Raw genomic sequence first — 25,772 nt, 5'->3', positions numbered from 1 at the left:
CAACAGGTTAATTGCTCGACCGCTGCCCGGCCCTGGTCCCATCCCGGGGTCAAGCCCACAGCTCGGCTGCACCGATGGTGTTGTAGCGCTGCCACCCCCATCCCGGCCTTGCCACATCCCTGTCCCTGCCTGTCCCACCAGTCCAGACCCTCTGCCCCAGCCCTGCCAGAGTGGCCGAAGGCACCAGGCCAGGTGAGTCTGGGGACACCGGGGTGATGGTGGCCGCGGTGGGATACGGTGCAGGGCCACCCCAAACAATGAAGGGGACACCAGAGGGGCTGACAGGGGGTGCGGCAGATGGGGAACCCCCATGAGGCCCCAGGACAATGGCACAGCCCTGCCCCCAGCCCAACAGCCCATCACCGTGGCCTCAGGTCACCCCGATGCCCATCCCATCCCAGTGAGTGTGTCGGGGCTCTGATGGGGTGGTGATGGGCAGGGGGCACACACGGGGTGTCCCCTGGGACAACAGGGGGGACTGGAGCTTTGGGGTTATGGGGCAGGGTCCCAGGCCCCCAGGCTGGGAGACAGGGTCCTGGGCCCACAGGGATTGGGGATGGGGTCCCAGGGCCACCAGCTGTGGGTAGGGGGTCCCGCTGAGTGCCGAGGCGGTGGGACGGGGCTCCCTGGGTGCCGGGGGCGCGGGGGCTGCGGGGTGGCAGCGGCAAGGCCGTGCCGGGGCGGCAGAGGAGGAGGAGGAGGAGGAGGAGGAGGAAGACAAGCTAGGAGGAAGGTGGGAGAGAAGGGCTGGGGGTGGGAGGGGGGGCAGCAGGGAGCGAAGGGCCAAGGTCCCGGGCTGACCCGTGGCCCCCGTGACGCGGAGAGCCCCCACCCCAGCCCCGTTCCTACCTGCAGGCGCCCGCCGCGTCCCGCCACCCTCCCGCCGGACCGGGGATTCCTGTTCTCCCCGGCTTTATCTACCTGCGCCAGCTCCCGCCCCCGCCTGACATCATGCCGCCCCGGGCTGGCCACCCGGCACCCGGCCCCCCCCCCCACCACGGCACCCAGGGGTGCTGCCCCCCCACATCCCCGGAGCCTGCCCCCCCTCCCATGGGACATCCAGCCTGGCCCCCCCGGGCCAGCCGTGGGGGGTCCGAGCCCCCCCCCAATCCCCCACCCCGAAACCGCATCCCACCCTCCGGTGGAGATGATGGGGAGTTTCCCACAATGCACTGGGGTGACCCCGGGAGCACTAGGGGTGGGGAACACACAGAGCCCGGGGGGGACCCAGGACCCCGCAGCTGGCTGGGGGAGGGGGGATGTAGGGCCGTTCCCCCCTCCCCGGGGTCCCCAGCTGTGGGGTTTGGGGGCACCCTGGGACTGCACTGATGGGGAGCTGGACGGGCCCTGTGGGGCGGGGGTGCCCCGCGGGGTCAGCCCAGGAACTGGGGTAGGTGGGGTGGGGGGTCTCACGGGGGTGCCAGGCAGGCAGCAGCATCCCCCGGGGTTTGGAGGGACCCCGGGGGGGGGGGCTCTGCGGTGCTGGGGTCCCAATGGGAGGTCTGTGGGGTCCCTTAGGGGATCTGTGGAGGTTTCGTGGGGACAAAGGGTGGGGTCCCTCAGGAGTCCCCACTCCGGTGCCAGGGGAGGGGTCTCCATGGGGACTCCTGGGGCTTTGGGGGATCCACGTTCCCCTGGGTGCTGTGGGTGTCCTGTGGGGTCTGTGGGTGCCCTGTGGGGTCTGTGGGTGTCCCGTGGAGTCCGTGCGACCTCCGGGGCTCCCACGGGGGCGGGGAGGGGGGGTGTCAGCGGGTGTCCCATGCGCTGCGGGGATCCCCACAGGACCACGGAGCTCCCGCGTGGGTCGGTGGGTGACTGTGTCGTCGGTGGGTGTCTCGGGGGGGTCTGTGCAGGTCCCAAGGGGTCCGTGGATGTCCCCAGGGCCGGTTCGTGTCCCAAGGGGGCCGGCCCGTGCCCCTTAGGGGGTCGCTGTGTGTCCCAGGGGGCCGGTGGGTGCCCCCGGCGCGCACCCCGCGGGCTATTCGATCCTCCCGCCAGCAGGGGGCGCGGCGCAGCCCGGCCGGAGCAGGCGAGTCTCGCTGTGCAGCGAGGCCGGAAGCGCCGCGTCACGTGGCCGCACCCGGAAGCGCCGCGGGCAGCGCTGGGTCCGGCGGCGATGAGCGACGGGGCCGGGCCCGGGACCGGGCCCGAGCGGCGGGTCCGCATCGTGGTGGAGTACTGGTGCGGGCCGGGCTCCGGGACGGGCTGCGGGGCCTTCCCCGGCGGGGAGGAGGAGAACCGGGGAGGCGGGGGGGGCTCCAGGGGTGCGCGGGGGGCGAGGGGGGCCTGGAGGGGGGGGGGGGGAGCGGGACTCTGAGGCGGGGGGGGCGGGAGGGGCCTGGTGGGAGGGGAGGGGGGACTCTGAGGCGGGGGGGGGGGCTGTGGGGGGCGGGAGGGGTCTGGTGGGGGGGGGAGCGGGGACTCTGAGGCGGGGGGGGGGGCTGTGGGGGGCGGGAGGGGCCATGGGAGGGGGAGCAGGGACTCTGAGGCGCGAGGGGGGCTGCGGGGGGCGGGAGGGGCCTGGTGGGGGGGGAGGGGGGACTCTGAGGCGCGGGGGGGGGCTGCGGGGGGCGGGAGGGTCGGGGAGGGGGGGCTGTGAGAGGGGCGCGGGGGTAGCAGCTTGAGGGCGGAAGGGGCAGGGGGGTTGTGGGGGTCTGGGGGGGTTCTGAGACACGGGACAGCAGGTAATGGGGTTTGGGGGCGCTGGGGGTGGGGGTCTTGTGGGGGTACAGGCAGCCGGAGGGGAAGCGGGTACTGGGCAGGGTGGGGGGGGGGTGCTCAAGTTTTGGTGGGGCTGGCTGGGCAGTGGGGTGCTGCTGGGGGCTCCCAGCTGTCCCCCCACTTCTCCCCACACCCAGCGAGCCCTGTGGCTTCGAGCCCACCTACCAGGAGCTGGCGAGCGCCGTGAGGGAGGAGTATCCCGACATCGAGATCGAGTCCCGGCTGGGGGGCACAGGTAGGGGCACGATGGGCAGGGGGGCCCGTGGGAGCTGGCTGGGGGTCGCTGGGGGGGTGCACGGTGTTGGGGTGACCCTGGCTGCGGTGCTGGGGGGTCTTTGGGGGGGGGCAGGGGGAGCTGAGCTGGTGTAAACCTCGCAGTGAGGCCGGGGGGGGTTACACCTCAGCGCCACGTGTCTCAGGGGCTGCACCTCAGCGAGGTCTCGGGGTGTACAGAGCCTCTGGAGCCTGGGGGTCCACCATGAGCCCCCCTCCCCAAGCTCTGTGGGGTGCAGTGTGAGCTCTGCAAGCCCAGTCCCTGTGCTGGGGAGGGGGTGAGTGTGGCAGGAGGGGTGGCAGGAAGGGTGGAGGGGGGTGGTGGCACCACACCGAGCAGGATGGCAGCTCACAGCCCAACCCCACGTACTTTGAAGGTGCCTTTGAGATCGAGATCAACGGGCAGCTGGTCTTCTCCAAGCTGGAGAACGGGGGTTTTCCCTATGAGAAGGACGTAAGTACCCGGCCCGACGCCCCAGCGCCCGCGGGGAGGCTCCCGGTAGCCGTGCCCAGGCCTGAGCTCCGGTGACACCTCATGATCCCCCCCCAGGACTCGTTCCCCTTCCTGCTGCTGCTTGTGCTGGGAGAGGGGGGGAGGTTTCCTTGGCGTGGGCCCTGCAGCGCTGCCCACGCTGCATCCCCCCCACCCCCCCCAGCCCTCACGGTGGGTCCATCCCAGGGTGTGACCCCCCCCCCCTCTCTGCCTCCCCTCTGTCTCCTCAGCTGATCGAAGCGATCCGCAGAGCCAGGAATGGGGAACCACTGGAGAAAATCACCAACAGCCGCCCCCCCTGTGTCATCCTGTAGCCCTGTGCCCAGCTGGGAACACCCAGCACCCCCCACCAGCCGCCCCCAGCCCCCCTTGGCGTCTCCCCAATTCGCTCCTCACCACCCTCAGTAGCTGCCTACGTGCCTGGGGGTGCCCAGGGATGTGGGGGGGAATGTGAGAGCTTGAGGGAACTGGGGTGAGAGCTGGGATGGGCAGAGTCTGGTACTGGTGTTAATGGGGAGGGAGGGGGGCGTTCTGTCCCATCCCCACCGTGCCTGAACCTCTGTGGGGGCCAGCTCCCCCCCTGCCTTCACCTTTCCCTTCCCCCTCCCCCTGTGCTTGCCTCCCTGGAGTAGGGGGGGTGGGGATTGGGGGTGGGATGTGGGGTGCCCATACAAATGCCCCCCCCCAACCCCTCAGCCCTCAGGGGAGCCAGGCTGGGCCTCGGAGGGGCCTCAGCTGCTCCAGAGCTCCCAGCAGATGAATGCAGAGCGACCCCCTGGCTCTGCACTGGGTGGGTTAATAATTAAAGTCTCTCCTGTCACTGTTTAAACCGGCACGAGGGACCCGCTGCCCCGGCCGGGCATGGGAACACCAGCTCAGCCCTGTCCCCACGACCCAGCAGTGTCCCCCCCCTTCCCAGGTCCCAGACTCTCTCTTCCTGCCTGGAATGACTCTGCCCCTCACCCTGGGGCAGCTGAGCTGGTGCAGGATCCTCCCCCTCCCCCCCTATTTATTCTCTACCCTGTATAAACCCCCTGCCCGGTGCTGAATAAAGGACAGGGGAGAACGTGGCCCCTTCTTGTGTCCCTCCAGTGCGGGATGGGGGTGGGATGGGGGCACCCAGAAGCAGGGTTAGAGCAGGGCTGGGTGGGAGCGGGGTTTTACCCCCTGGGGATGCAGGTCCAGCCCTCGGTGGCAGCTGAGGCCGGGCAGGAAGGGGATGGGAAGGGCCACGTGGGTCCCCAGGCGCTGGAGCAGTGACCACACGGACAAGGAGAGTAGAAAAATCCCAGCTCAATGTACAGGTATCAAATATACAGGTCGGTGCGACGCGCTCGGCTCCGGGAGCCGGGCCAGGAGCCCAGCGTCCACCTGCTCTCAGTGCATGTCCGTGTGTCCCGGCGCGGCTGCAGCGCCGGGGAGGAGGGCGACACGGCGTCCACGGGCTGGGCCAGGCTGGCGTGACCCCAGAGAGGTGGGTTGGTGGCCTTTGGGTGACAGCATTGTCCTTCTCTGTGCTGGGGCCAAGCTGCTCCCGGGCATGGTTTGAGCACCATCCAGCTTGTGAGTCGCCTCCCCAGCGCCCAGAGCAGCACCAAGGGTGACACCCCCCCCGTCTCTCTCTGTCCCCACACACGTGCTGCTTCCCTGTCCCACAGCGTCCTGGGCTCTCCCAGTGCTCTGTGGCCAGTGTCACCCAGCACAGAGGTGCCACCAAGCAGAGGGGGGCAGCTGCCGGCCCCGCACCCGCGGGTCCCTGTGCCGGCCCTCCCCAAGCTGCCTCGGCAAAGTATGGTGGGGAGTGGGGGTGGGGGGGTCTCTCTGCAGCCCGACCCTACGCCGCCGCGTCGTCAGGGCCAGCCAGGCCCAGGTACTCGGGGTTCTCAGCTGTCGGCGTCGTGCCGGGGCCGCCCTCGGGGCCGCAGGCTTTGGGGGGGTCCTGGTTCCAGTAGTAGGGGTTGTCGAAGGCTTGGCTGAAGGGGGCGGGGGGCCCGGGGGGCGCCAGGTACTCGGGGTTCTCCACGGCGTGGCCGAAGGGCCCCGGGAAGGGGTGTTTGGCTTCCTTGATCAGTCCATTCTTACCCTGGTGTCCCTTGGGCTTGTCCGGCGGGGATGGGGGCACGTGGGGGTGCCGCTCCCCAGCCTGGTTCACATACTCTGCGGGGACAAGGGCTGTGTCAGGGGCCACCGTGGCTGTGCCAGGACAGGCAGGCAGCACCCTTTCCCCATAGGGACCCTACCTGGCATGGTGGTGCGGGGGGCCGGGGCGGTGAAGCCCCCCTCAGGGTCCAGGCCCTCGCTCTCCTCAGCTGCCGGGCCGGTGGGATCCTCGCTGTAGCGTGGCAGAGTGCCGGGCTCCCGCGCTGCCGAGCCGTGCAGGGACACCTTGGCACCGCCATCCCCCTCAGGTGCCTCTGGCACGGAGCCCTCCAGCCCCTCAGCCAGGCCCTGGGTGGGGAAGGGGAAGGCGGCCAAGCCCTCGCCCTCCTCTGCGTCAGCCGGCGTCTCCGCTGTGCTCTGGGTGCAGGAGAGAGTTGGGCATGCGCAGCCTGCACTGAGGACCCCATCCCAGACCCCCGAGCTTTACAGGGTGGGTTTACACCCCACATTCCCCCCACCACCACCCCTGGAGCCTTGTCCTGAGCCGCCCAGGCACTCAGTCACCCCACATCTCTGCCAGGAATGGGGGGGCTCCTGCCTGTGCCCCCTGCCAAGCCCACCTACCCGTGTGGAGGAGATGCGGCTGCGGTAGGTGGTGGAGGTCTCGGCGCTGAAGAAGCCCTGGTGGGGCACCAGATACTCCTCAGCATCCACCAGATCCTCCATCTCCTCCTCCTCGAGCAGGGCCCGGTAGAAGGTGCTGTCGATGGAGCCGGGCAGCCCTGCCATGTCGTTCTGGGGACAAGGGCAGAGCTCAGGGACCACACTGGGGTGCTGGCAGGACCCCCCACCCCTCGCCCCCAACCCCAGTGACCCACATACCTGGATGACCACGAAGCGCTGGGGGTCTCTGGCCATGCGGGAGAATTCGGTGACCAGCTCCCGAAACTTGGGCCGGCACTCGGAGTCGATCATCCAGCCTGGGGTGACAGTGGGTGCTGTCAGGGCTGGTGGGGAGCAAGGTGCCACCCCGGCACCCTGTCCCCTGGGGTGTCCCTGTCCCTGTTCCCCCCACCACCACCGTACATTTCACCATGATCATGTAGACGTCGATGGTGCAGATGGGTGGCTGGGGCAGCCTCTCGCCCTTCTCCAGCAGGTCGGGGATCTCCCGGGCGGGGATCCCGTCGTAGGGCTTTGCCCCAAAGGTCATCAGTTCCCACACGGTGACACCTGAGGGGATGGGGATGGGCAGGGGGTGAGTGGTGCCCCAGTGTTGCCTCCACACACACACACACCTCCTTTCCCCTGGCAGCAAACCGGGGCTGGGGCCGTGCTGACGTACCGTAGCTCCAGACATCGCTCTGGTGTGTGAAGCGCCGGCGGAGGATGGACTCCAGCGCCATCCACTTGATGGGGACCTGGGGCAGGGAGGATGGGGAAGTGAGCAGGGCTGGGGAGGGGGGGAGGGTTCTGGCTGTCCCTCAGAGGGACCATCGTGGGCCCCTTCACCCCATCCCCAAGCCACACCTTGCCCCCATCAGCGTGGTACTCGGTCTCGTCGATGTCGAGCAGCCGGGCCAGCCCGAAGTCGGTGATCTTGACGTGGTTGGGGCTCTTGACCAGGACGTTGCGAGCGGCCAGGTCCCGGTGCACCAGCCGCACCTCCTCCAGGTAGCTCATTCCCTGGGGATGGGGCGCATCAGGCTGTGCCCCCCTCCCTGTATGTCCCCCTCCCCATGCCCCCCCCCCAGCCCCATCCTACCTTGGCGATCTGCACACACCAGTTGAGCAGGTCCTGGGAGCCGATACGGTCCTTGTTCTCCCGCACGTAGTCCAGGAGGCAGCCGTAGGGCATCAGCTGCGTCACCAGCTGCACTGTGGAGGTCAGGCAGATGCCCAGCAGCCGGGACACGTAGGGGCTGCCCACCCCTGCCATCACATAGGCTTCCTGCAGGGAAGGGGTGTCGATCAGGCTGGGTGGGGGGGCCGGTGCCGCTCGCCCGCTGGCACCGCTGGCACACTCACGTCCAGGATCTCCTTGTTGGCTTTGGGTGACGTGTTCTCACGCAACACCTTGATGGCCACCGGGATCTTCACGCTCTCCCCATCTGGGATCCAGATGCCCTGGGAGAAGGGGGGGGGGGGGGGGGGACACAACACACACCCCAGTGAGGGGGTGGAGAGTGGGGGGCTGGTCCCAGCCCACCACCACCGGCACCTCCCCAAGCTCTCACCTTGTAGACGGTGCCAAAAGCACCAGAGCCCAAGACTTTCACTTTCTTGAGCTCCGTCTCCTTGAGGATCCGCATCTGGGCCTGGTTGGGGAGGGCTCCGCTGGGTGTCAGTGGCTCCACCAGCTGCAGGCACGGAGGGGTGAGATGGGGGGGTGTCAGGCTGGGCTCCTTGGCACCCCTCCCCGGGGCACAGGGGGTCCATCCCTGCACTCTTTCCCCCCTCCCCAGAGAGCTGCAGGTCCCCCCCACCTCGGTCTCCTGCAAGAGGCGGCGCATGGTGTGCTTCCGCTCCTGCTGCCGCCGGCGCTTGACACAGATGACGGTGATGAGCAGGAGGACGACGACCAGCAGAGCCCCCACCACGCCGGCGATGATGGACGTCACCTGGCTACAGGGCAGGGGGTGATGGGGGTGGGGGAGGGGCCCTGTTGGAGGACCCCCCCCCCCAGCAAACAGAGGAGTGGGGAGGGAGGGTTAGGGTGGCACAAGGGCACCCGTGCTCCTACCTCGGCTTCTGGTCCACCGGACATCCATCCTCATCCCGGATCGTGCACCTGGGGACAGGGTGTGCAGCACCCCCTGTGTCAGCACCCCCCTCCCCGTGACCCCGCTCCCAGCCAGGATACCCCCCCTCCCTCCCCCCCAAAACTCACGAGTGGGTGCAGTTGGTGGGGCAGAGCTGGCAGATGCCATCTTCATCTGGGTACTTCCAGACGGGCACAAAGGAGGCGTCAGCCTTCACCCCGCTGGGGCAGCGCCGCACACACTGCTGGGCATCCTTGTAGTGGGCACAGGCCACGCACTGGTCCGCCTCCTGCATGAGTTGGGGAGGGGGGGGAGCTGTTTGGGGAGGGGGATCCAGGCACCCAGGGCCTCCCCCCATCCCCACCTCGTGGGTGCCCCCCCTGCTCACCGATCCGAAGCAGGTCTCGGTGCCGTTCTGGGGCTGGCACTCAGGGTGGCACGGCAGGCACCGCGTCCCGTTGGCGTGCTCCCGGACGGCGCTGCGGGGCGAAGGGATGGAGGGGTGGGTGCAGGGAAAGGGTCCTGGACACCACCCCTGAGATGAAGGGGTTTGGGGATGGGGAGTGAGGGATTGAAGGGGGGGGGGGGGGCGTGGGGTGCTCTGTCCATCACCCCCACAGCTCGATGCTCACCCATCCAGGAGGTTGCAGGAGGCAACACACTCCTGGCCACGCAGGAACCGCTCACAGGCGACACACTGGGTCGGGCCAGGGCCCCAGCAGTGCCCGTGGGCGCAGAGGTGGAAGCAGACCAACCCCTCGCTCTCTGTGGAGGGACACAACCCCCTGTGAGCACCCAATTTGGGTCCCACCACCTCTCCAACCCCCCCTCACCCCTAACCCCATCCTCCCCCGCGGGTGCTGCTCACCGCACTGCTCAGGGGGCTTGTTGTGGGTCTGGAAGAGGTGCTGCCGGGGGTTGCGGAAGATGCTGTCCCACGGCACCTTCTGGAGGAAGCAGAGCTGGGGGTTGTGGTGGATGAGCACCATCCCGCTGCTGATCTCCTGCAGCGCCCGGAGCCCCAGCGCCCGCACCGACAGGTCCTGCAGCGTCAGCGAGTAGGCGCCGCTGCCGAGACACCCGGGGTGAGCATGGGTGGGGACCCCCCCTCACCTCAAACAACCCCCCCACACCTCAAAACCCCCCCTCTCCCCAACCCCCCCGCCCCCCCCAGTGCCGTGCCCCCATCCCTGCTCACTTGTGCAGCACGCGGCCCCGGATGACCCGCAGGTTTTGGAAGACCCCCAGGTCCTGCAAGTCAGGTGGCCAGGCAGCGATGTAGAGGAAGCCTGTGGGAAGCCGAGCGTTACCACCCCGTGTCCTCCCCCAAATTCCCGCCCCCCCGCTGCCTGCAGCCCCCAGACCCCCCCCCCCCCACTCTCACCCGTCAGCTCCTCCAGGCTCTCAAAGATGTGCAGCAGTTTGGGGTCCAGGGGTGGTGTGTTGGTGCTGGCGTCCCTGCAGGGATGGGGGGGAAGGTTGGAGGGGTCCTGGGGGGGTCCCAGCAGCTGCCTTTGGGGGTGAGGAAGGGGGGGTCCGAGGTGCTTACCCGCTGAAGGTCTCGGGCAGGAAGGCCAGGCTGCCAAAGATCTTGGTGCAGCCGGCGAAGTGCTGGATGTTGGAGGCGTTCACAGCACGGACCCCCTTGAGGAAATCCACTCCCAGCCCGTAGCACACTGCGGGGCACGGCAGGGCTGGGGTCTTCTGCTGGGACCCCCCCCCCCATTCCTACCCAGCAACTAGGGCACGGGCAGCACCCCCAGAGCCCCCCCACCAGGTGCCCGGGAGCTGCTCACCCTCCGGGCAGCACCCCCAGGACCCCCAAAATCCCTCCCCAGGTGCAGGGGGAGCTGCTCACCCTCTGGGCAGCACCCCCAGCACCCCCAAATTCCCCCCCCACAGGTGCAGGGGGAGCTGCTCACCCTCTGGGCAGGGCTTGCTGCACTTCTCACACTTCTGCACGTTGTTGACAGTGACCTCTTGGCTGTTCTGGGGACAGACCAGGGTGCAGGACCCCACCTCTGTGGCCAAGTAGTTATCTGGGGGGGGGAGGGTGTCAAGGAGGAGTAATGAGAGGGGGGGTCAGGACCATGGTAGCATGTCCCCACACCCCCCCCCAGCCCGTGCAGTACCCACAGGGACACTGGCTGACGCAGCTGGCACCGAAGGTGTAGCGCCCGTCGCGGTTGGGCACCGACTCGAAGGTGTCCGAGTTGTAGATGACGAGGGGGGGACAGTGCAGCTCACAGATCCCACTCCGGTTGAAGTTCAGGCAAGCCTTTTTTGGGGGGGAGGGACACACATGAGCCCCCAGCACCCCCCTCCCCAGGACCCTCCTGCCCTCCCCACCCCGTCCCCCTGCGCACCAGGCAGTCGGAGTGCTTGGGGCCGGTGCAGCCGGCGGCACACTGCTCGTGGCAGCAGTCGGTCGGCTTCCTGCCCTTGCAGCGTGGGCACCCGTGGCAGATGCTGTTGGTCACTGGGGAGAGGGGGATGCAATGGGGACAGGGACCCCAATACCCCAATCCAAAGGGTGCTGGGATCCCCACTACAGGATGAGGAGTTGGGGGGGTAGGTGGGGTCCCAGGGCAGGGATCTAGGGGTGTAAAGCAGAGATGTCCCAGGGCAGGGATTTTTAGGGGTCAGTGGGGCAGGAAGGTGGGGGAGGGGTTGGGGGGGATTTGGGGGGATGAGTGAGGGTCTACAGAGCCAGAATTCTGGGGAGCCCATGAGGAGCTGGGGAGGGACACAAGTGGAAGGTGCAGGGGGTCTCCAGGGCCAGGGTTTGGGGGGGTCAATGGGGCTGGGGCATGCAGAGCAAGATGGGGTCCCAGGGATTCTGGAGGGGTCCCTGGGTGGGCACAGAGCTGGCTGTGGGCCCCGTACTCACACGTCTGGCAGTCCTGTGGCTCCTCACCCCAGCAGTGCCCCGTGGCACACAGCTTCTGGCAGTCAGGACCTGCACAGGGGGGGAGCCGTGAGCACCAGCAACCCCCAGACTCCCTCCCGAGGTCCAACCCCCCCCACCCCAGCGCTCACAGGTGCGGTTGCGGGTGGTCTCCACCTGGGTCTCCTCACGGAGCTCGTTGTGCCGGTGGAAGATGTCAGACCAGAGGATGGTCTCCTGGAAGCAGAGCTGGGGGTTCCTCTCGATGCGCACCCCCCCCTTCAGGATTTCTGGGGAGGGAAAGGCAGGGAGGGGGTCAGCATGGGGACAGGGGGGCGATCCTGCAGCCCCACAGGGACCCCCTCAGCCTTAGGCTGGGCTCCAGAGCTCCAGGCTGGAGCTATTGGGGACCAGCAACCACAGGCAGGGACAAAGTGGGGGCAGCAGCTCCATGCACACCCCTCACCCCCGAGCAGGATCCAGCAACAACCCATCACCCCAAGCACCCTGTGGCAGGACTGACAGCCCCAGAGAGGGGTCCCTGACCTGTGAGGTGCCGCATGCCGAGCTGGCGCAGTCCCAGCGTGCCGTTGGGGCTGCCGTTGCCCACCACAGCCAGGGCGTAACGCTCCTGGAAGAGCTGCGTCCCGCGGATGATGCGCAGGCTCTGCAGCTCCAGCTGCCTCACTTGGTTCTCCGCAATCAGCACGTAGCCCTGCACCTCCTTGATGTCCTGGGGAGGAAGGGGGACACCGGTGAGGGGCCAGACAGACCTCCGGGTACCTCCCCACCTCCCCGCTTTGCCCCCCCTGCGCACCTTGAGGAAGGTGGTGTCAGCGTCGGGGGGCAGGTAGGTGAGCTCCAGGTTGCCCTGCACCACCTGGCAGCCCTGGTAGAGGTGCCGCAGGGTCTCGTAGTGGCTCTCGGGGCTGGAGGGACGCAGCAGCTTCATGTCGGTCCCCGTGCAGACTGCGGGGACGGAGCGGGAGCTCAGCGGGGCCCCTCGTCCGGCCCGTCCTCGCCCCCGCGGGAAGCCGAGCCGGCGGGTGGCACCGGCCTCGCCAGGAAATGCCACGGATCCGTTTATCTCCAGGGCTGCTCCCAACAGCTTCCGATAGGCTTCCTGGATCGCCGCTCCCGCCACGGCACACGGCAGAGCTGCTCCCGGCTCTGGCACCGGGCCCCGGCCCCACACGAGGCACAGAGGGGGCCGACATCGCCCCGTGCCCCACGGTGGGTGTTTTGGGTGCTGCTGGGAGGGCCAGGCTGGCACCTGCAGATTGCTCCCCCACCCCCTTCCCCATCCTTCTGCAAACACCCGGGGTCCCCTCGTCGCGGGGGCCGGAGCGGGGGGCTGCGGGCAGGAATGTGCTGCCCACGCCAGCGGGGGGGCCGCGCGGAGACAAGACCCGATTGTTGAGCGGCAGCGGCTGCTGGAGCCCCGGCTGGCCCCATCCCATGGGGGGGCCGCTGGCCCCGAGGGGGGGGGGGGGGAAGAACCATCCCCAGGGCATCAGGGTGGGTGGGTTGGGGGGGGCATTGGGAGCCTGCCGTGGGCCCTGGGCCGGGCGGGTGAGTCACGGCCGCGGGTGGCATCGGGCCCCCGGCCGCCGCTCCGGCAGGAACCGCCTTTTCAGGTCAGGCGTGTTTGGGGAGCAGCGGTGACGCAGGAATGGCGGGTACGGCCCAGCCCCGGCGCGCCCGCAGCCCCCGGCGCCTCGCCACCGCGCCGGGAGGACCCCCCACCCACCCCCCCACAACGTGCTAGACCCCAACCTGGCTCCAACACCGGCACCCCCACAGCTCCACCACCCACCCTGGCACCGTCCTGGCACAGCCCCAGCATGGGCCCAGTGCCACAGGCACCGAGCCGCCATCATCCCCTCCCTGGGCACAGGATGGGGAGCACTGGGGAGCACTGGAGTTGGGCAAGTGTGGGTTTGGTGTCCCAGTCGTGGGCTGGAAGGGGCTGCTGGCTGCACCGCGGCTGAGTGACAGCCTCCGGTGCCGGCAGCTGCCTGCACGGCCTCGTGGCTGCGGGACCAGGTTGGCAGCCACCTCCTCTGCCTCTGCCAGGGCCACTGAGACAGGGAGACCCCAGCCCTGGGCACAGCCTGGGAGTGGGAAGCTCCCCCCCCTCAATTTGGGGTTCAGTAGTGCAGTGGAGGGTCCCCCCCTGTGCCCCCCAGGAGGAAACCACACGGTGGTGGCGGACGGCCAAAGCTCAAGGTCGGTTCTCCACCTGCCCCACGGTGCGGGCACGGCTTTCCCAGGGCGAAGGGCAGGCGGGACGGGATCCTGGAAGGATCCCTGCTCCGTGCCGTGGGCTTCGACCCTGCCCGCTCCTCCGAGTCCCTCCTGCCTGGCTCGCTCCGGCGGGCAGTGCCACCTCAGATGGCCCCACCAGCCCGCAGCGCCCAGCAGAGCCCAACGGCCACATCCAGAGCTGGGGCGACCGGCCATCCCCTCCAGGCCAGGGCACGGATCCCGCCACAGGCACCAGGTTGGGGTCACCCCAGTGTGCCTCCCCAGCACAGACCCCTGTGGGGGTGAACCGTGGGGTGCTGGGACCAAAGGGCACCCAGCAAAGTCCCCCACAGCCCTGCACCGGTTGAGCCCCAACGGGTGTTTGCTTCCCGACCTCCCCGGTGTTGGGACCTGCCCTGCCAACACGGGGCAGGCAGCGGGGTCAGGCGCTGCCAGGCTCTTCTAGGGGCACTGCCGCCCACTTTGGGGTTACCACCTGCCCCCTCCAGCCCCGTCCCCCCCCGTGCCCGGCCAGGGCCCGGAGCCAGGCAGGGCTCCTGCCCGGGCTGCTCCGCTCCCTCCCCGGCCGCTCTCCCGGGCTGGGCAGGGTGCGGCACGTCGGGAATGTGGATGGGAGCGACGGGGACGCACCCACCCACCCACCCACCCGCTCCGTGGGGCACCGCGCCTGCACCAGCACCCCGCGGCTCCCTGCTCTGCGCCCCGAAACCTCCCCGTGGCTCCTGCAAGGGAACCCCGGGAAGTTTGGAGGGGGGGGGGGGAGTTAGGGGGGGTGGGGGTCCCTCGGTCCCTCGGAGTTCTGGCTGCAACCGGAGTTGGGGGGGAGGGTCCCATTCGGGGTCCCTCAAACTTTTCCCGGGACGATGGAACCGGCGCTGGTCCCGCTCGGATTGGGTGTGGGGGGGTGGGGGGGGTGGGGGGGGGGAAGCCGGGTCTGAGCGGGCAGCGCAACCCCGTCCAGCCCAGCGCCTCCCAGTCCAGCCCAGTGCGACCCCCCCCCAGCTCCTACGAACGGGACAAGCGGAGGGTCGCGGAGGGGGGGTGAGAAAGGGGGGAAAGGGGGGGAGAAAGGGGAGGAAGGGGGGGCGGGCACCAAGAAGTCGGTCGCGCCTCTTTCAACCGAGCAGTCCCCGGGCACACCGACCGGACCCCACGGCCAGGTGCCCCCCCCCACCCCCCAAACCCAGGTGCCCCCCCCCCCCCGGTGCCCGTTCCGACCCCGCCCCGGCTGTGCAAAACTTTGCGCCAAGTCCCGCCGCCGAAGGGACGTTCCGGGGCCCGGTGTCCTCCCGGTCCCCTCCCGATCTCCACCCTCCTTCCCTCCTTCCCTCCCTCCCGGTTCCCCGCGGTCCCGGTCCGGTCGGACCCACCTTCGGCGGCGGCGGCGGGGCAGAGGGCGGCGAGCAGCAGCCCGGCGCAGAGGCAGCCCCGGGCCGGGATCATGGTGCTCAGCGCGGGCCGCGGCCCATGGCCCCCGCCGGCCGCTCCGGGAAAGTTTGCGGTGCGGAGCCGCCGCCTCCCGCCGCTCCCGAGCTCCGCCTCGCGGGATCGCGCCGCGCTCCCGGTCCCGGCCCCGGGCGAGGGCGCGCCGCATCCCCCCCCCCCCCCCCCCCCGCCTCCCATCACCCCCCCCCGCGCGCGCTCCCGCCGCCCCCGAGCGCTCTCGCCGCCCCAGACCCCTCGGTGCCCCCCACTCTTCCCCCCCGTCCCACATCTCCCGGGGGCGCTGGGGCACCCCCCGGATCTCCCGGCTGCGGCGCGCTCGGTGCCACCCCGTGTGTCCCCCCCCCCGTGCTCCTTTGTCCCGGGATCCTGCTGCTGCCTTGGGGGGGCGAGTGGGTCACCCGGATTGGGGGGACACGACCCCGGTCCCCTCCCGTGCCGGGGCTGCCCCCGGTGCAGGGGAAGGGGGATGGGGACAGTCCCCACTGCCGGGTGTGGGGACTTGAGGGGAAGAGGGCGCGGGGGGGGTCAGGGGTACAGGGACACTCCTGGGGTGCAGGGACAGCCCAGCAGCACGCAGTGCATCCCCAGCGAGGTGGCCCCGAGCTGGCGTTTGACCCCCAACCTGGGCACACGTCACCAACAGCCCTCTCTGAAGCTCTGGGTGCTGGGGGGTGACCAGGAAACGGGGTCCCCTGATGCATCACAGCCTAAGATGGGGACCCCAACGCACCCAGCCCCCCCCAGCCCCCCAGCCAGGCAGAGCCGGGCATCTCGGCCAGGAGCAGCCGTGCACGGGGTGCTGGGACACAACCCCTGCTTGGGGCTGGTTCTCCCCACCATGTCCCCATCAGCCACCCCATCCTGCGTCGCTGCCCGCAGACCCCAGGGAGGGGCTGGCACCCGGCTAGGACCCTGGAGGGGTCCCCAGTGCCGGGACCCCCCATCTGCCCAGGGGTGATGGGAGCAGGGAGCCAGCCCATCACCGCAGTCCCAAGCCAGGCCACCCCAAGCCAGGGCAGCTCCCTGGGAAGGAGCCCGGTGGGCCGGGGGGCAGCACATCCCCCAGCCCCAGCCAGCGCCCCCCCCTCACAGGAGCAGCGGTCTCGGGGTCCTCACCCCACAGCCCCCACCCAGGGTCCCACATGGCCGGAGGGGCCTGCACGGCCCACCCCGGGCGGCGCAGACCAGACTGCGCTGCTGCCCCCCGGCCTGTCCGCAAGCCCCCCCGATCACCGGGATCCCCACAGCCCCCCGCGCCCAGCAGCACCCCCCCCCCCCCGGGACAGGCTGCACACGAGTGGGGGGATATATCCCATGAGCCTCAGCGCAGGGCGCTGTGAGGGGGGCTACATCCCATGAGCCTCTGCGCAGGGCGCCGGGCAGAGGGGGGATATATCCCATGAGCCTCTGCGCAGAGCGCCGGGATGGGAGGGGGAATATACCCCATGATGCACCGCGCCGCCCCCGTGTCTGGGTGGGCCGGAAGTGGCGGGGCCGGGCCGGGCGGCGATGGCGGCCGGCGGCGCGGCACGGGCCGCGCTGCTGTTGCTGCTGGGGGCAGCGGCAGCGCCAGGCCCGGCCCGGGGCTCGCAAGGGGACCGGGAGCCGCTGTACCGCGAGTGCCTGGGCCGCTGCGAGCGGCAGAACTGCTCGGGGGCGGCGCTGCGGCACTTCCGCGCCCGGCAGCCGCTCTACATGGGCCTGACAGGTACCGCCCCCGCGCCCCCATTGGCTGGCGGGGTGGACACGCCCCCCGGCCGCGGCCACGCCCCCCGCCGAGGCCACACCCCCCGCGGCGGGCTGTGGGGAGGCGCTGGGGGCACTGGGATGGACTGGGAGGGAGCACAGAGCGGTCCTGGGGCCTGACTGGGGGATGCTGGGATGGGCTGGGAGGCACTGGGGTGGACTGGGAGGGAGCACAGAGCGATCCTGGGGGATGCTGGGCTGTACTGGGATGGGCTGGGAGGCACTGGGATCGACTGGGAGGCACTGGGATGGACTGGGAGGGAGCATGGAGCGGTCCTGGGTCCTGACTGGGGGATGCTGGGCTGTGCTGGGATGGGCTGGGAGGCACTGGGATGGACTGGGAGGGAGCACGGAGCGGTCCTGAGGCCTGACTGGGGGATGCCGGGGTGGGCTGGGAGGCACTGGGTCTGCCTGTGGCCAGGTTAGGGGATGCTGGGCTGTACTGGGTGGCACTGGGCTATGGTGGTTCTGGACTGGGGGGTCACTGGGCTGCGCTGAGGCTGGTTCATGGGCACTTGGGCTGTACTGGGCACCGGGCCCTGTAGGGTTGTGCTGGGAGGTGTTGGGCTGTGTACTGGGGTACATGCTGGGGACCACTGGGCCATACTGGGGACCGCTGGGCTTTGCTGGGGAAGGCACTGACTTCTCCCAGCCCGCTTTGGGGGTGACTGGCCCATTTGAGGGGACACTGGGCCATACTGGGGGTTGCTGGTCCACAGTGTTGGGATCCAGTCGCGGATGGTCCCAGCACTGTGGGGATCCCCCAGCCATGCCAGATGGGTCCCACCACCCCCCCCTTTGCCCGAGGCACTCCCAGTGCCTGTGATGATCTACCTGATGGTCCATACTGGGAGGCACTGGGCGGCTGTGGGCTGCACTGGTCCCCACCCCCCATCCTCCTGGCTGCAGGCTGGACGTGCCGTGACGACTGCAAGTACGAGTGCATGTGGCTGACCGTGCGGCTCTACGTGCAGGGGGGGCACAGGGTGCCCCAGTTCCACGGCAAGGTGAGCAGGGCGGGGTGGGGGCTGGGGAAAGGGGGTTGGGGGGAGGGTAGGAGGGTCCCCTCCTCATACTGACCCCCCCCCCTCCTCGCAGTGGCCCTTCTCCCGGTTCCTGTTCTTCCAGGAGCCGGCCTCCGCCTTCGCCTCCTTCCTCAACGGCCTGGCCAGCTTCCTCATGCTGCTGCGCTACAAGGCGGCCGTCCCGCCCGCCTCCCCCATGTACCCCACCTGCGTCGCCTTCGCCTGGGTGAGCCAGGACCCCCCCCACCCACCCCGCCCCCAACCCTGCCATCCCCAGCCCCGGGGTGGGTGGGGGTGGGGGGACACCCTATTGTGCCCCCCACAGCCACAGCACTCCCCCTCTGAGAGCTTTCTCATAGTCCCTCTTGGCCACTCCTGGTTGAAGGGGAGCCCTGGGATGGGGTGGGGGATGTATTTTAGGGGGGGGGGGGCACAGTCAGCACCTGGGGTCCTGAGGGCTTTTTCATAGCTGGGTGAGGGGTGAACCCTGCACAGCCCCAGCTGCTGCCCCCTCCCTGCCCATGCCTCTGATTTCGGGGTGCTCATCTGTCCCCAGTGAGGCTGGAGAGGGGGAACATGAGCCAGGCAGAGAGCTGGGGCCTCAGCCAGCAGTGGGGACCACTCAGCATCTTCATGCTCCCCCCCCCCTCAATTTGGGTTTCCCTCCCCTCACCCACAGGTCTCCTTAAACGCCTGGTTCTGGTCCACTGTATTTCACACGAGGGACACGGCCGTGACGGAGGTGAGCATCACCCCCAGACCCACGCTAGGGTCCTGTGGTGCCCTGGCCCCCCTAGAGCTGCCAGGTGTGGCTCACCCATCCCCTCCCAACCCCCCAGAAACTGGACTATTTCTGCGCCTCAGCCGTGGTCCTGCACTCTGTGTACCTGTGCTGCGTCAGGTGAGCCGTGCCGGGGGCGCGGGGGTGACAGCCGCTCCCACCGAGCCACAGATAACCCCTTCTTCTTCCTCCTCCTCCTCATCATCATCATCCTCACCCCCCACAACCTCCCAGGACGTTGGGGCTGCAGCGGCCAGCCTTAATCAGCATCTTCAGGGCCTTCCTCCTCCTCTTCCTCGCCTGCCACATCTCCTACCTGACCCTCGTCCGCTTCGACTACGGCTACAACATGGTTGCGAACGCCTCCATCGGTGAGCCTGGGGGCTGGAGCTGGGTTAAGGGGGGGGGTTTGAGGGGGTTCAGGCCATGCTGACACCCCTGTGTGGTGTGTGTGTGTCCCCCCTTCCCCGAATCATTGGGCAGGGCTCCTCAACCTGGCGTGGTGGCTGCGCTGGTGCCTGCGGAACCGGCCGCGGCTGCCGCACGTCTGGAAGTGCGCGGCGGTGGTGCTGCTGCTGCAGGCGCTGGCGCTGCTGGAGCTCCTGGACTTCCCCCCCCTCTTCTGGGTGCTGGACGCCCACGCGCTCTGGCACATCGGCACCATCCCCCTCAACGTCCTCTTCTACAGGTCAGTCATCCCCACTACACATCATCTACCTCCCCTCCCCCCCCAACACCCCCATTCCTTGGCACCCCCTCCCTGCAGGGTGCTGGAACCCCCCCCCTCCCACACACCCCCTCTTCAAATATGGTCCCCCCCCGATGGTCCCAGGCACCTTTCCTGCAAGATGCTGAGTGCTGCTCTTGAAATCAGGGGGTGTGAGGGCCCTTCTGTTACTCCTGTTGTACATGGGGGGGGTCTTCCCCCTGAAAAGGGGGGTGCTGGGGCCCCCACTGTCACCCACAGGGTGCTGGGTGTCCCCCCCCCCCCTTGCTGTGCTGGGAGCCCCCTGCTTGAAATCAGGGGGAAAGGACCCTCACTCAGTCCATGGGATGCTCAGTGCCCCCCTCTCTGTTTCCCCGGGGGGGTTTGGGGGCCCCCCTTCTTGCCTGTGGGATTTACAGTGTCCCCCTCTTGAAATGGGGGTGCTGGGGACCCCCTGTACCTGTTGGGTGCTGCAAGGACCCTGCCACTCCCAGGAGCCCCAGGCTCTGGCTGTGCTCAGCTGGCGGGGGGGGGATTGGGGACTCTGACAGCCAGGGAGGGGCTCCCCTCCCCTGAGGGGAGCCCCTCCTCCTGCAGCAGCCCCCCATTCCCCCCCCTCTCCCCAGTTTCCTGATGGATGACAGCCTCTACCTCCTCAAGGCCAACTCCGACCTCTTCAAAGTGGACTAGAGCTGCCGGGGGGGGAGCGCAGCCCTTCGCCCCCCCCCGGGGTCCTGCTCTGCCCTGTGCCAAGCGAACCCCCAGCCCCCCCAGCCCCCCCTGGCCCTGGGCTCCTTCCCCCAGCTGCCTTCTGAGGTTTGCTTCTCTCTCCGCCTCCCCCCGCACCCCCCATCTCCCACCCCTGGGGTGCAGTGGGGCTGGGCCCCCCCTGCTGCTGCTGCTCACACGGGGACTGAGGGCAGCTGAACCCCCCCAATTCCCCCCCAGCTGTGAGGTGGCAGTGGGGGCTGGAGGGGGGAGTGGGAGGGGCTGGGGGGGGGTCTGTGTGCACATATTGGGGGGCTGGGGGGTGGGACCAACCTGCAGGCTGGCTTTTGCAGGGAGGGTGTGGGGCTGGAGCGGTGCCTTGGGGCTGGGGGTGCCCCCCCCCCCCCCCGTGTTAGGGGGGCTGTTGGCCCCCCCCAGGCTGCAGGAGCCCCCCCGGGGCTGTAGCCCCCCCTGCTGTTGCCTGAGTGTGTTGTGGGATGTGAATAAAGTCGACTTCAACCTGGGCTGTGCCTGGCTGTCACCACCCTGTGCCCCCACCATGGGCACCCTGTGCCCCTCCACATCCTCCATCCCCACCGCTCTCCCCCCCCCATGTCTGCCCCCCCTGTGCCATCACCCCTCCCCTCCATGTGTCCCCACAGTAGGTCACCCCGCACCCCATATCCAGCCCCATACCCCTCCATGTCCTCCTTACCCCCTCTAATGCACCCCTCAGCCTGTCCTGACACCCCCACTCCCACCCCCCCCCTTCCCCACAGCAGCGCGGGGCTGGGCCGTGCAGCTCAGGCTTTATTGGGGGCAGCGGGGCCGGCGCTGAGGGGTGTCAGGGGCACGGCATCACCTTTTGGGGGTGAGGGGGGAGGTGGGTCCCTCAGGCCTCCGTGGGCTTCTGCGCGTGGGCGAAGAAGACGCCGTCGACGTCGTCCACGCCGGTGCGCAGGGCGGGCGGCATGGCGTAGGAGCGGAAGTCGCGCAGCGCGAAGCCGGCACCCGCCAAGGCCTCGCGGACGTCGTCCTCCGCCAGCGGCACCACGGGCAAGCGCGCGGCGCCCGCCAGGTAGAAGGACTCCCCCAGAGCCCCCAGCAGCAGCGCGTGGCCCCCCGGGCGCAGCAGGGACCCCACGTGCGCCAGCGCCCGGGCGAAGGCCTCGCGGTCGGGGCTGACGGCCTCCAGGCAGAAGGCCGAGAGCAGCGCGTCGGCCGGCGGGCGCAGCGGGGTGCCCAGCGGGTCCGGCCGGTGCACGTCGATGGGCAGGATGCGGCGTAGGCGCCCGCGCAGCCGGCGCTCCTTCTCCTGCCAGGGCTCCCTGTGGGCAGGTGGGACTCAGCGGGGACGTGGCGGAGCCCAGGGCACCAGCCTGGCACCCGCAGGGATGTGGGGACAGGATCCCATGGGGATCAGCCTGGCATCCACAGGGATGTGGGGACAGGATCCCATGGGGATCAGCCTGGTACCCATCAGGATGTGGGACAGGACCCCGTGGGGATCAGCCTGGCACCCCCAGGGATGTGGGGACAGGATCCCATGGGGATCAGCCTGGCATCCACAGGGATATGGGACAGGACCCCGTTGGGATCAACCTGGTACTCCCAGGGATGCGGGGACAGGATCCCATGGGGATCAGCCTGGCACCCATCAAGACGTGGGACAGGACCCCGTGGGGATCAGCCTGGCACCCCTAAGGATGTGGGGACAGGATCCCATGGAGATCAGTCCTGCACCCATCAGGATGTGGGGACAGGACCCCGTGGGGACCAGCCTGGCACCCCCAGGGATGTGGGGACAGGATCCCATGGAGATCAGCCTGGCACCCCTAGGGATGTGGGGACAGGATCCCATGGAGATCAGCCCTGCACCCATCAGGATGTGGGGACAGGACCCCGTGGGGACCAGCCTGGCACCCCCAGGGATGTGGGGACAGGATCCCATGGAGATCAGCCTGGCACCCCTAAGGATGTGGGGACAGGATCCCATGGAGATCAGCCCTGCACCCATCAGGATGTGGGGACAGCATCCCATGGAGATCAGCCTGGCATCCATCAGGATGTGGGGACAGGATCCTGGAGGGACCAGCCCAACACTCATCAGGATGTGGGGATAGGACCCCCCCGGGGACCAGCCCAACATGCAGAGGGTCACAGGATCCTGCAGGGATCAATCCAGCATCTGTAGGGATGTGGGGCTGGGATCTTGTGGGATGTGGGGACAGGACCCTGTGAGAATCAGCCCAGCACCCGCAGGGACAAGGGGCAGGGATCCCATGGGATCTGGGGACACATTCCCATGGGGATCAGCCCGGTACCCACAGGGACACAGGGGCAGGGATCCCATGGGATCTGGGGACACATTCCCATGGGGATCAGCCCGGTACCCACAGGGACACGGGGCAGGGATCCCATGGGATCTGGGGACACGTTCCCATGGGGATCAGCCCGGTACCCACAGGGACACGGGGCAGGGGGACCATGGGTGGTGCAGCCGTGATGCTGCAGGATCTCACCCGCCCCATATCCCCCCCCCTCCGGCCGCCCCCGCAGCCTCACCCGCGCCCCTCGATCTTGCAGACGTGCCGGATGAAGGGGCTCCAGTCGAAGGTGCCGGGTTCCCCCCGCGCCCAGCGCCCCAGCTCCTCCCGGTTCACCGCCAGGTAGTCGGTGGCCACGATCTCCTCGAAGTGGTCGCAGGCGCTCAGCAGCTGGTAGATGGTGGGGCCGGAGCCCACGTCGATCAGCGTGCGCCCATGGATCTCACCTGGGGGGTGGGGGGCGAGGGTGGAGGGGGTGGGATGTCCCACACCAAGCCAGGCACCGATGGGGAGCAGGGGACAACTGGGAGGGAGCAGGGTGGGGAGCATGCGGGGGGGATGCTGAGGTGGTGCCCCTGCCCACCCCACCCCACCCCCCCGTGCCTCAGTTTCCCCTCCCTGCTGTAAAACCGGGGAGGGGGGTGTTCCCCACCACCCCTTACCGCTGGCGAAGGTCTCGGCCAGGCACCGCAGCTTCCAGGGCACCACGAACTCCTCGGAGGAGAAGTCAGCGCGGGGGGGCAGGTAGTTGTTCTGCAGGTAGGCGCGGGGGTCGAAGCGCTCGTACCCCTCCCGGAGGGCGGCCAGGCTGCTCATGGCGAGGGGCTGCGGCGGCGGCACCCGCCCGCCCCCAAAACCCGCCTTATATCCCCACCCGGGCTGTGGGGGGGGCGGTGGTGCGTGGTGGTGGCCATTCATCCATCCATCTATCCATCCATCCCTCCGTCCATCCATCCTGGATAACCAGGTTAGTGCCAGCGCCCCAGGGCCGGGGGGCGCGGCCGGGCCTGCGCTGAGCATTAAAGCGCTTCTGTCCCCTTGTGTCCCCCCCTCCCTCCCTCCCTCCTCGAGCTGAGGGGGGTGTGTGGGGGGTTGCAGGATCCAGGAGTCCTGGCTCCAGCCTCTGCATCCCGGAGGTTTCACTCTCCGAAATGTGAGGGGTCCTGGGGGGCTGCCCAGGTATCCCAAGGGAGCATCCAATAGGATGGGACTGGGAAGAATTGGGGTTGGGGGGGGGCTCTTTCTGATACCCCTGTCACAAGTGAGCTGAGCGTGCTGGACCTCAGCCCAGCCCCTGGCAGGAGCCAGCACCACCAGCCCTGCCGGGTGCCAGGACCGTGGGATAAGGGGCAGGATGGGACCCACTTGTGGGGCTGGAGAGAGGCAGTGGGGTTAAAGAGACCCCCCCCCTCCCCCCCCTTCCCCCGAATCCCGTCTGTGCTGGGGCTGGGGTGGGTCGGACGGGCACAGGGAGGGGACGGGCACTGGCGGTGGCCCAGGGACAGCAGGATCTGGCCGGGTGGGAACAGCTAATCTGGGCACTGGCGCTGGGTCCATCCCAGCCCCTGGCACTGTTGGGCTGGCAAGGGCGGGGGGTGGGGGGGGGGGGGGGGGGGGCCGGGGGCAGTTATATAAGCAGAAGGTTACCCCCTCTGCCAAGCCCCCCAAACCCTGCTGGATGGCTGAGTCCCTCCAGCTGCTGACAAGGCACCGTGCCTCAGTTTCCCCCGTTGCCCATCAGGACCCCTCTGCCCCCCCCCCAAATCTTGCCCCTCCCCACAACATCTCATGGGGGCGTCGTACCCCCCGCCCCCCCCCCCCCCCCAAAATGACGCCATAGGGCCGGGCTGGGCTTTTTATTGCCGTACAAAGTCCATTGTTGGTACCACCCCACAGACCACCCGCCGCAGCCCCCCCACCCTTCCAGGGCCCCGTTTGGCCCCGGGGGTGGGGGGGGGGCGGTTTGGGGTCACCACTCCCCATCCTCTCACCCTCTTCTCCTCGCCAGGGAAGCCGAGCTGTGCCCGGTGCTGCCGGGAACCCCCCCGATCGGTGGGTGCCCCGTTCCCGCCGGCTTCTGCGCCCCCCCCCTCCGCTGCGGGCTGGGGTCCCTGGTACGTGGGACCCCCCCCACCCCCAACCTGCCCCCACCATCCTGCGTCGCCTCTTCGGGGCGGCCGAGCGGGCCCAGGCGATTGGGCCCCCCCCGCCGCCCCCCAGCATCAGCCTCCTGCACACACCATCCCCCCCATCCCGAAATCCCCCTCCCCGCGCCCCTCCCCCGGCACCCTCAGCCCCGCTGGGCCTCGTGGGAGAGGGAGCGGGAGAGGGTGCGGCGGAGCCCCGGCTTGGCACCGCGCAGGTCCGGGGGGGCGAAGAGGGGCAGGGGCAGGGTGCGGGCGTAGGGCAGGAGGTGCTGGGTCAGGGGCTGCCCCAGGCACCCCACCCGCAGCAGCCCCCACGGCGAGCGCTGCTCCAGCACTCGCACCTCCCCGCGATGCTCCAGCGTCTCCCGGTGCTGCTGGTCCACCTCCCGCCGGCACCACCTGGGCACGGGGGGGGTATCGTGGGGGCGGCAGCAGGAACACACACACCACACCCCCCCCCGACACCCCATGGGGACCCCCGGCTCCTGCTGTGCGCTGTGGGGGCCACCCCACCTCATGGGGAACCTTTGGAGACCCCCCCACTATGTCCCACATCTCCCCATGGAGGTCCCTGAGTGCCCCCTGGTGCTTTGGAGACCCCCCCCCCACGGCCTCTCCACCCCCCACGGGGAACCTTGAAGACCGTCCAGGACCTGCACAGCCCCACTGGGACCACCCCTCCCTGCGGGGACACCTGGAGCCCCCCCATCCCGCCTGGCGCTGTGTGGATGCCAGCCTCCCCCCAGCCCCATGAAAACACCCCCCAAGACCCTTCCAGTCCCCCTCAAACACCTCCCACCCCGGATATCCCATGACCACCCCCCTTGGAACCCCTTGGGGACCTGCCCCCTGCAGCCCCCCACATCCCCCCTGTCACCATCGGGACCCTTCTACCCCCCCCCAACCCCATAACCCCCAGACCCTTTGGAAACCTCACAGCACCTGAGGACCCTCAAGCAACCAGAGCCCCACCCCACCCAATGACCCCCCCCCCCAACACCCCAAAGACCAACCCCCTCCCCACCCAGCAGCGGTGCCCCTCACCCCTCCTCAGGCCTGGTGCTGAGCTCCAGGTCCAGCCACTCGGCGCTGAAGGTCTCCCGCCGCCCCGTGTCCTCCTCCCGCACGTGGCAGCCCAGGCGGGCGCCCGAGAGCAGCCCCCCGCTGCGCACCACCACGCTGGGCCCCAACATGCTGCCGCTGCCCCCCCTTCACCACCCACCCCGCTTTATATGACCCCGCAGAGGCTATTTTTGGGACCTCAGGACGTGTCGTTGGCACCGCGGGGACAGGAGGGTGCCAAGGGCCCCCTCAGGGTGAGCTGGGGGGGGGTGTGGGGGGCTGGCACTGAGGACACGTGTGTCACCCCGTGTGGGTCCGGG

The 25,772-nt window shown here is 69.4% G+C and overlaps 5 protein-coding genes across 5 annotated transcripts; 2 read left to right on the top strand and 3 right to left on the bottom strand.

Annotated features, from left to right (window-relative positions):
* Positions 1-2,094: 2,094 nt before the first annotated feature.
* Positions 2,095-4,557, top strand: MIEN1 (migration and invasion enhancer 1). The gene is made up of 4 exons (XM_084275633.1): positions 2,095-2,181; positions 2,859-2,956; positions 3,372-3,448; positions 3,718-4,557. The coding sequence occupies exons 1-4, from the start codon at positions 2,117-2,119 to the stop codon at positions 3,799-3,801; spliced, it is 324 nt and encodes a 107-aa protein (XP_084131759.1). The 5' UTR covers positions 2,095-2,116; the 3' UTR covers positions 3,802-4,557.
* Positions 4,558-4,765: 208 nt separating this feature from the next.
* ERBB2 (erb-b2 receptor tyrosine kinase 2) lies at positions 4,766-12,200 on the bottom strand. The gene is made up of 26 exons (XM_084275592.1): positions 12,054-12,200; positions 11,783-11,969; positions 11,389-11,526; positions 11,240-11,308; positions 10,716-10,828; positions 10,486-10,627; positions 10,272-10,388; positions 9,899-10,025; positions 9,734-9,807; positions 9,548-9,638; positions 9,218-9,417; positions 8,982-9,114; positions 8,738-8,828; positions 8,478-8,638; positions 8,331-8,378; positions 8,074-8,212; positions 7,825-7,947; positions 7,616-7,714; positions 7,353-7,538; positions 7,118-7,273; positions 6,933-7,008; positions 6,674-6,820; positions 6,470-6,567; positions 6,212-6,382; positions 5,728-6,004; positions 4,766-5,644 (listed from the first exon to the last, which is right to left on the bottom strand). Exons 1-26 carry the CDS (start codon positions 12,186-12,188, stop codon positions 5,322-5,324), a joined length of 3,621 nt encoding a protein of 1,206 aa, XP_084131718.1. The 5' UTR covers positions 12,189-12,200; the 3' UTR covers positions 4,766-5,321.
* Positions 12,201-16,435: 4,235 nt separating this feature from the next.
* PGAP3 (post-GPI attachment to proteins phospholipase 3) lies at positions 16,436-20,429 on the top strand. The gene is made up of 8 exons (XM_084275435.1): positions 16,436-16,658; positions 17,606-17,703; positions 17,795-17,947; positions 18,401-18,463; positions 18,561-18,622; positions 18,737-18,873; positions 18,986-19,190; positions 19,835-20,429. The coding sequence occupies exons 1-8, from the start codon at positions 16,460-16,462 to the stop codon at positions 19,896-19,898; spliced, it is 981 nt and encodes a 326-aa protein (XP_084131561.1). The 5' UTR covers positions 16,436-16,459; the 3' UTR covers positions 19,899-20,429.
* Positions 20,430-20,808: 379 nt separating this feature from the next.
* PNMT (phenylethanolamine N-methyltransferase) lies at positions 20,809-23,267 on the bottom strand (the record flags this gene model as incomplete). The annotated part of the gene is made up of 3 exons (XM_084275628.1): positions 22,906-23,267; positions 22,482-22,689; positions 20,809-21,244 (listed from the first exon to the last, which is right to left on the bottom strand). Exons 1-3 carry the CDS (start codon positions 23,261-23,263, stop codon positions 20,809-20,811), a joined length of 1,002 nt encoding a protein of 333 aa, XP_084131754.1. The 5' UTR covers positions 23,264-23,267.
* Positions 23,268-24,084: 817 nt separating this feature from the next.
* Positions 24,085-25,583, bottom strand: TCAP (titin-cap; the record flags this gene model as incomplete). Its single annotated transcript, XM_084275309.1, has 2 exons — positions 24,085-24,789; positions 25,435-25,583. 2 exons carry the CDS (start codon positions 25,581-25,583, stop codon positions 24,534-24,536), a joined length of 405 nt encoding a protein of 134 aa, XP_084131435.1. The 3' UTR covers positions 24,085-24,533.
* Between the last annotated feature and the right edge of the window lie 189 nt (positions 25,584-25,772).

The sequence above is a fragment of the Gallinula chloropus genome, assembly GCF_964237585.1.
Source record: "Gallinula chloropus genome assembly, chromosome: 26".
NCBI lineage: Eukaryota > Metazoa > Chordata > Aves > Gruiformes > Rallidae > Gallinula > Gallinula chloropus.
The sequence above is the reverse complement of the archived record's forward strand: the minus strand, read 5'-3'. Positions and strand labels throughout refer to the sequence as shown.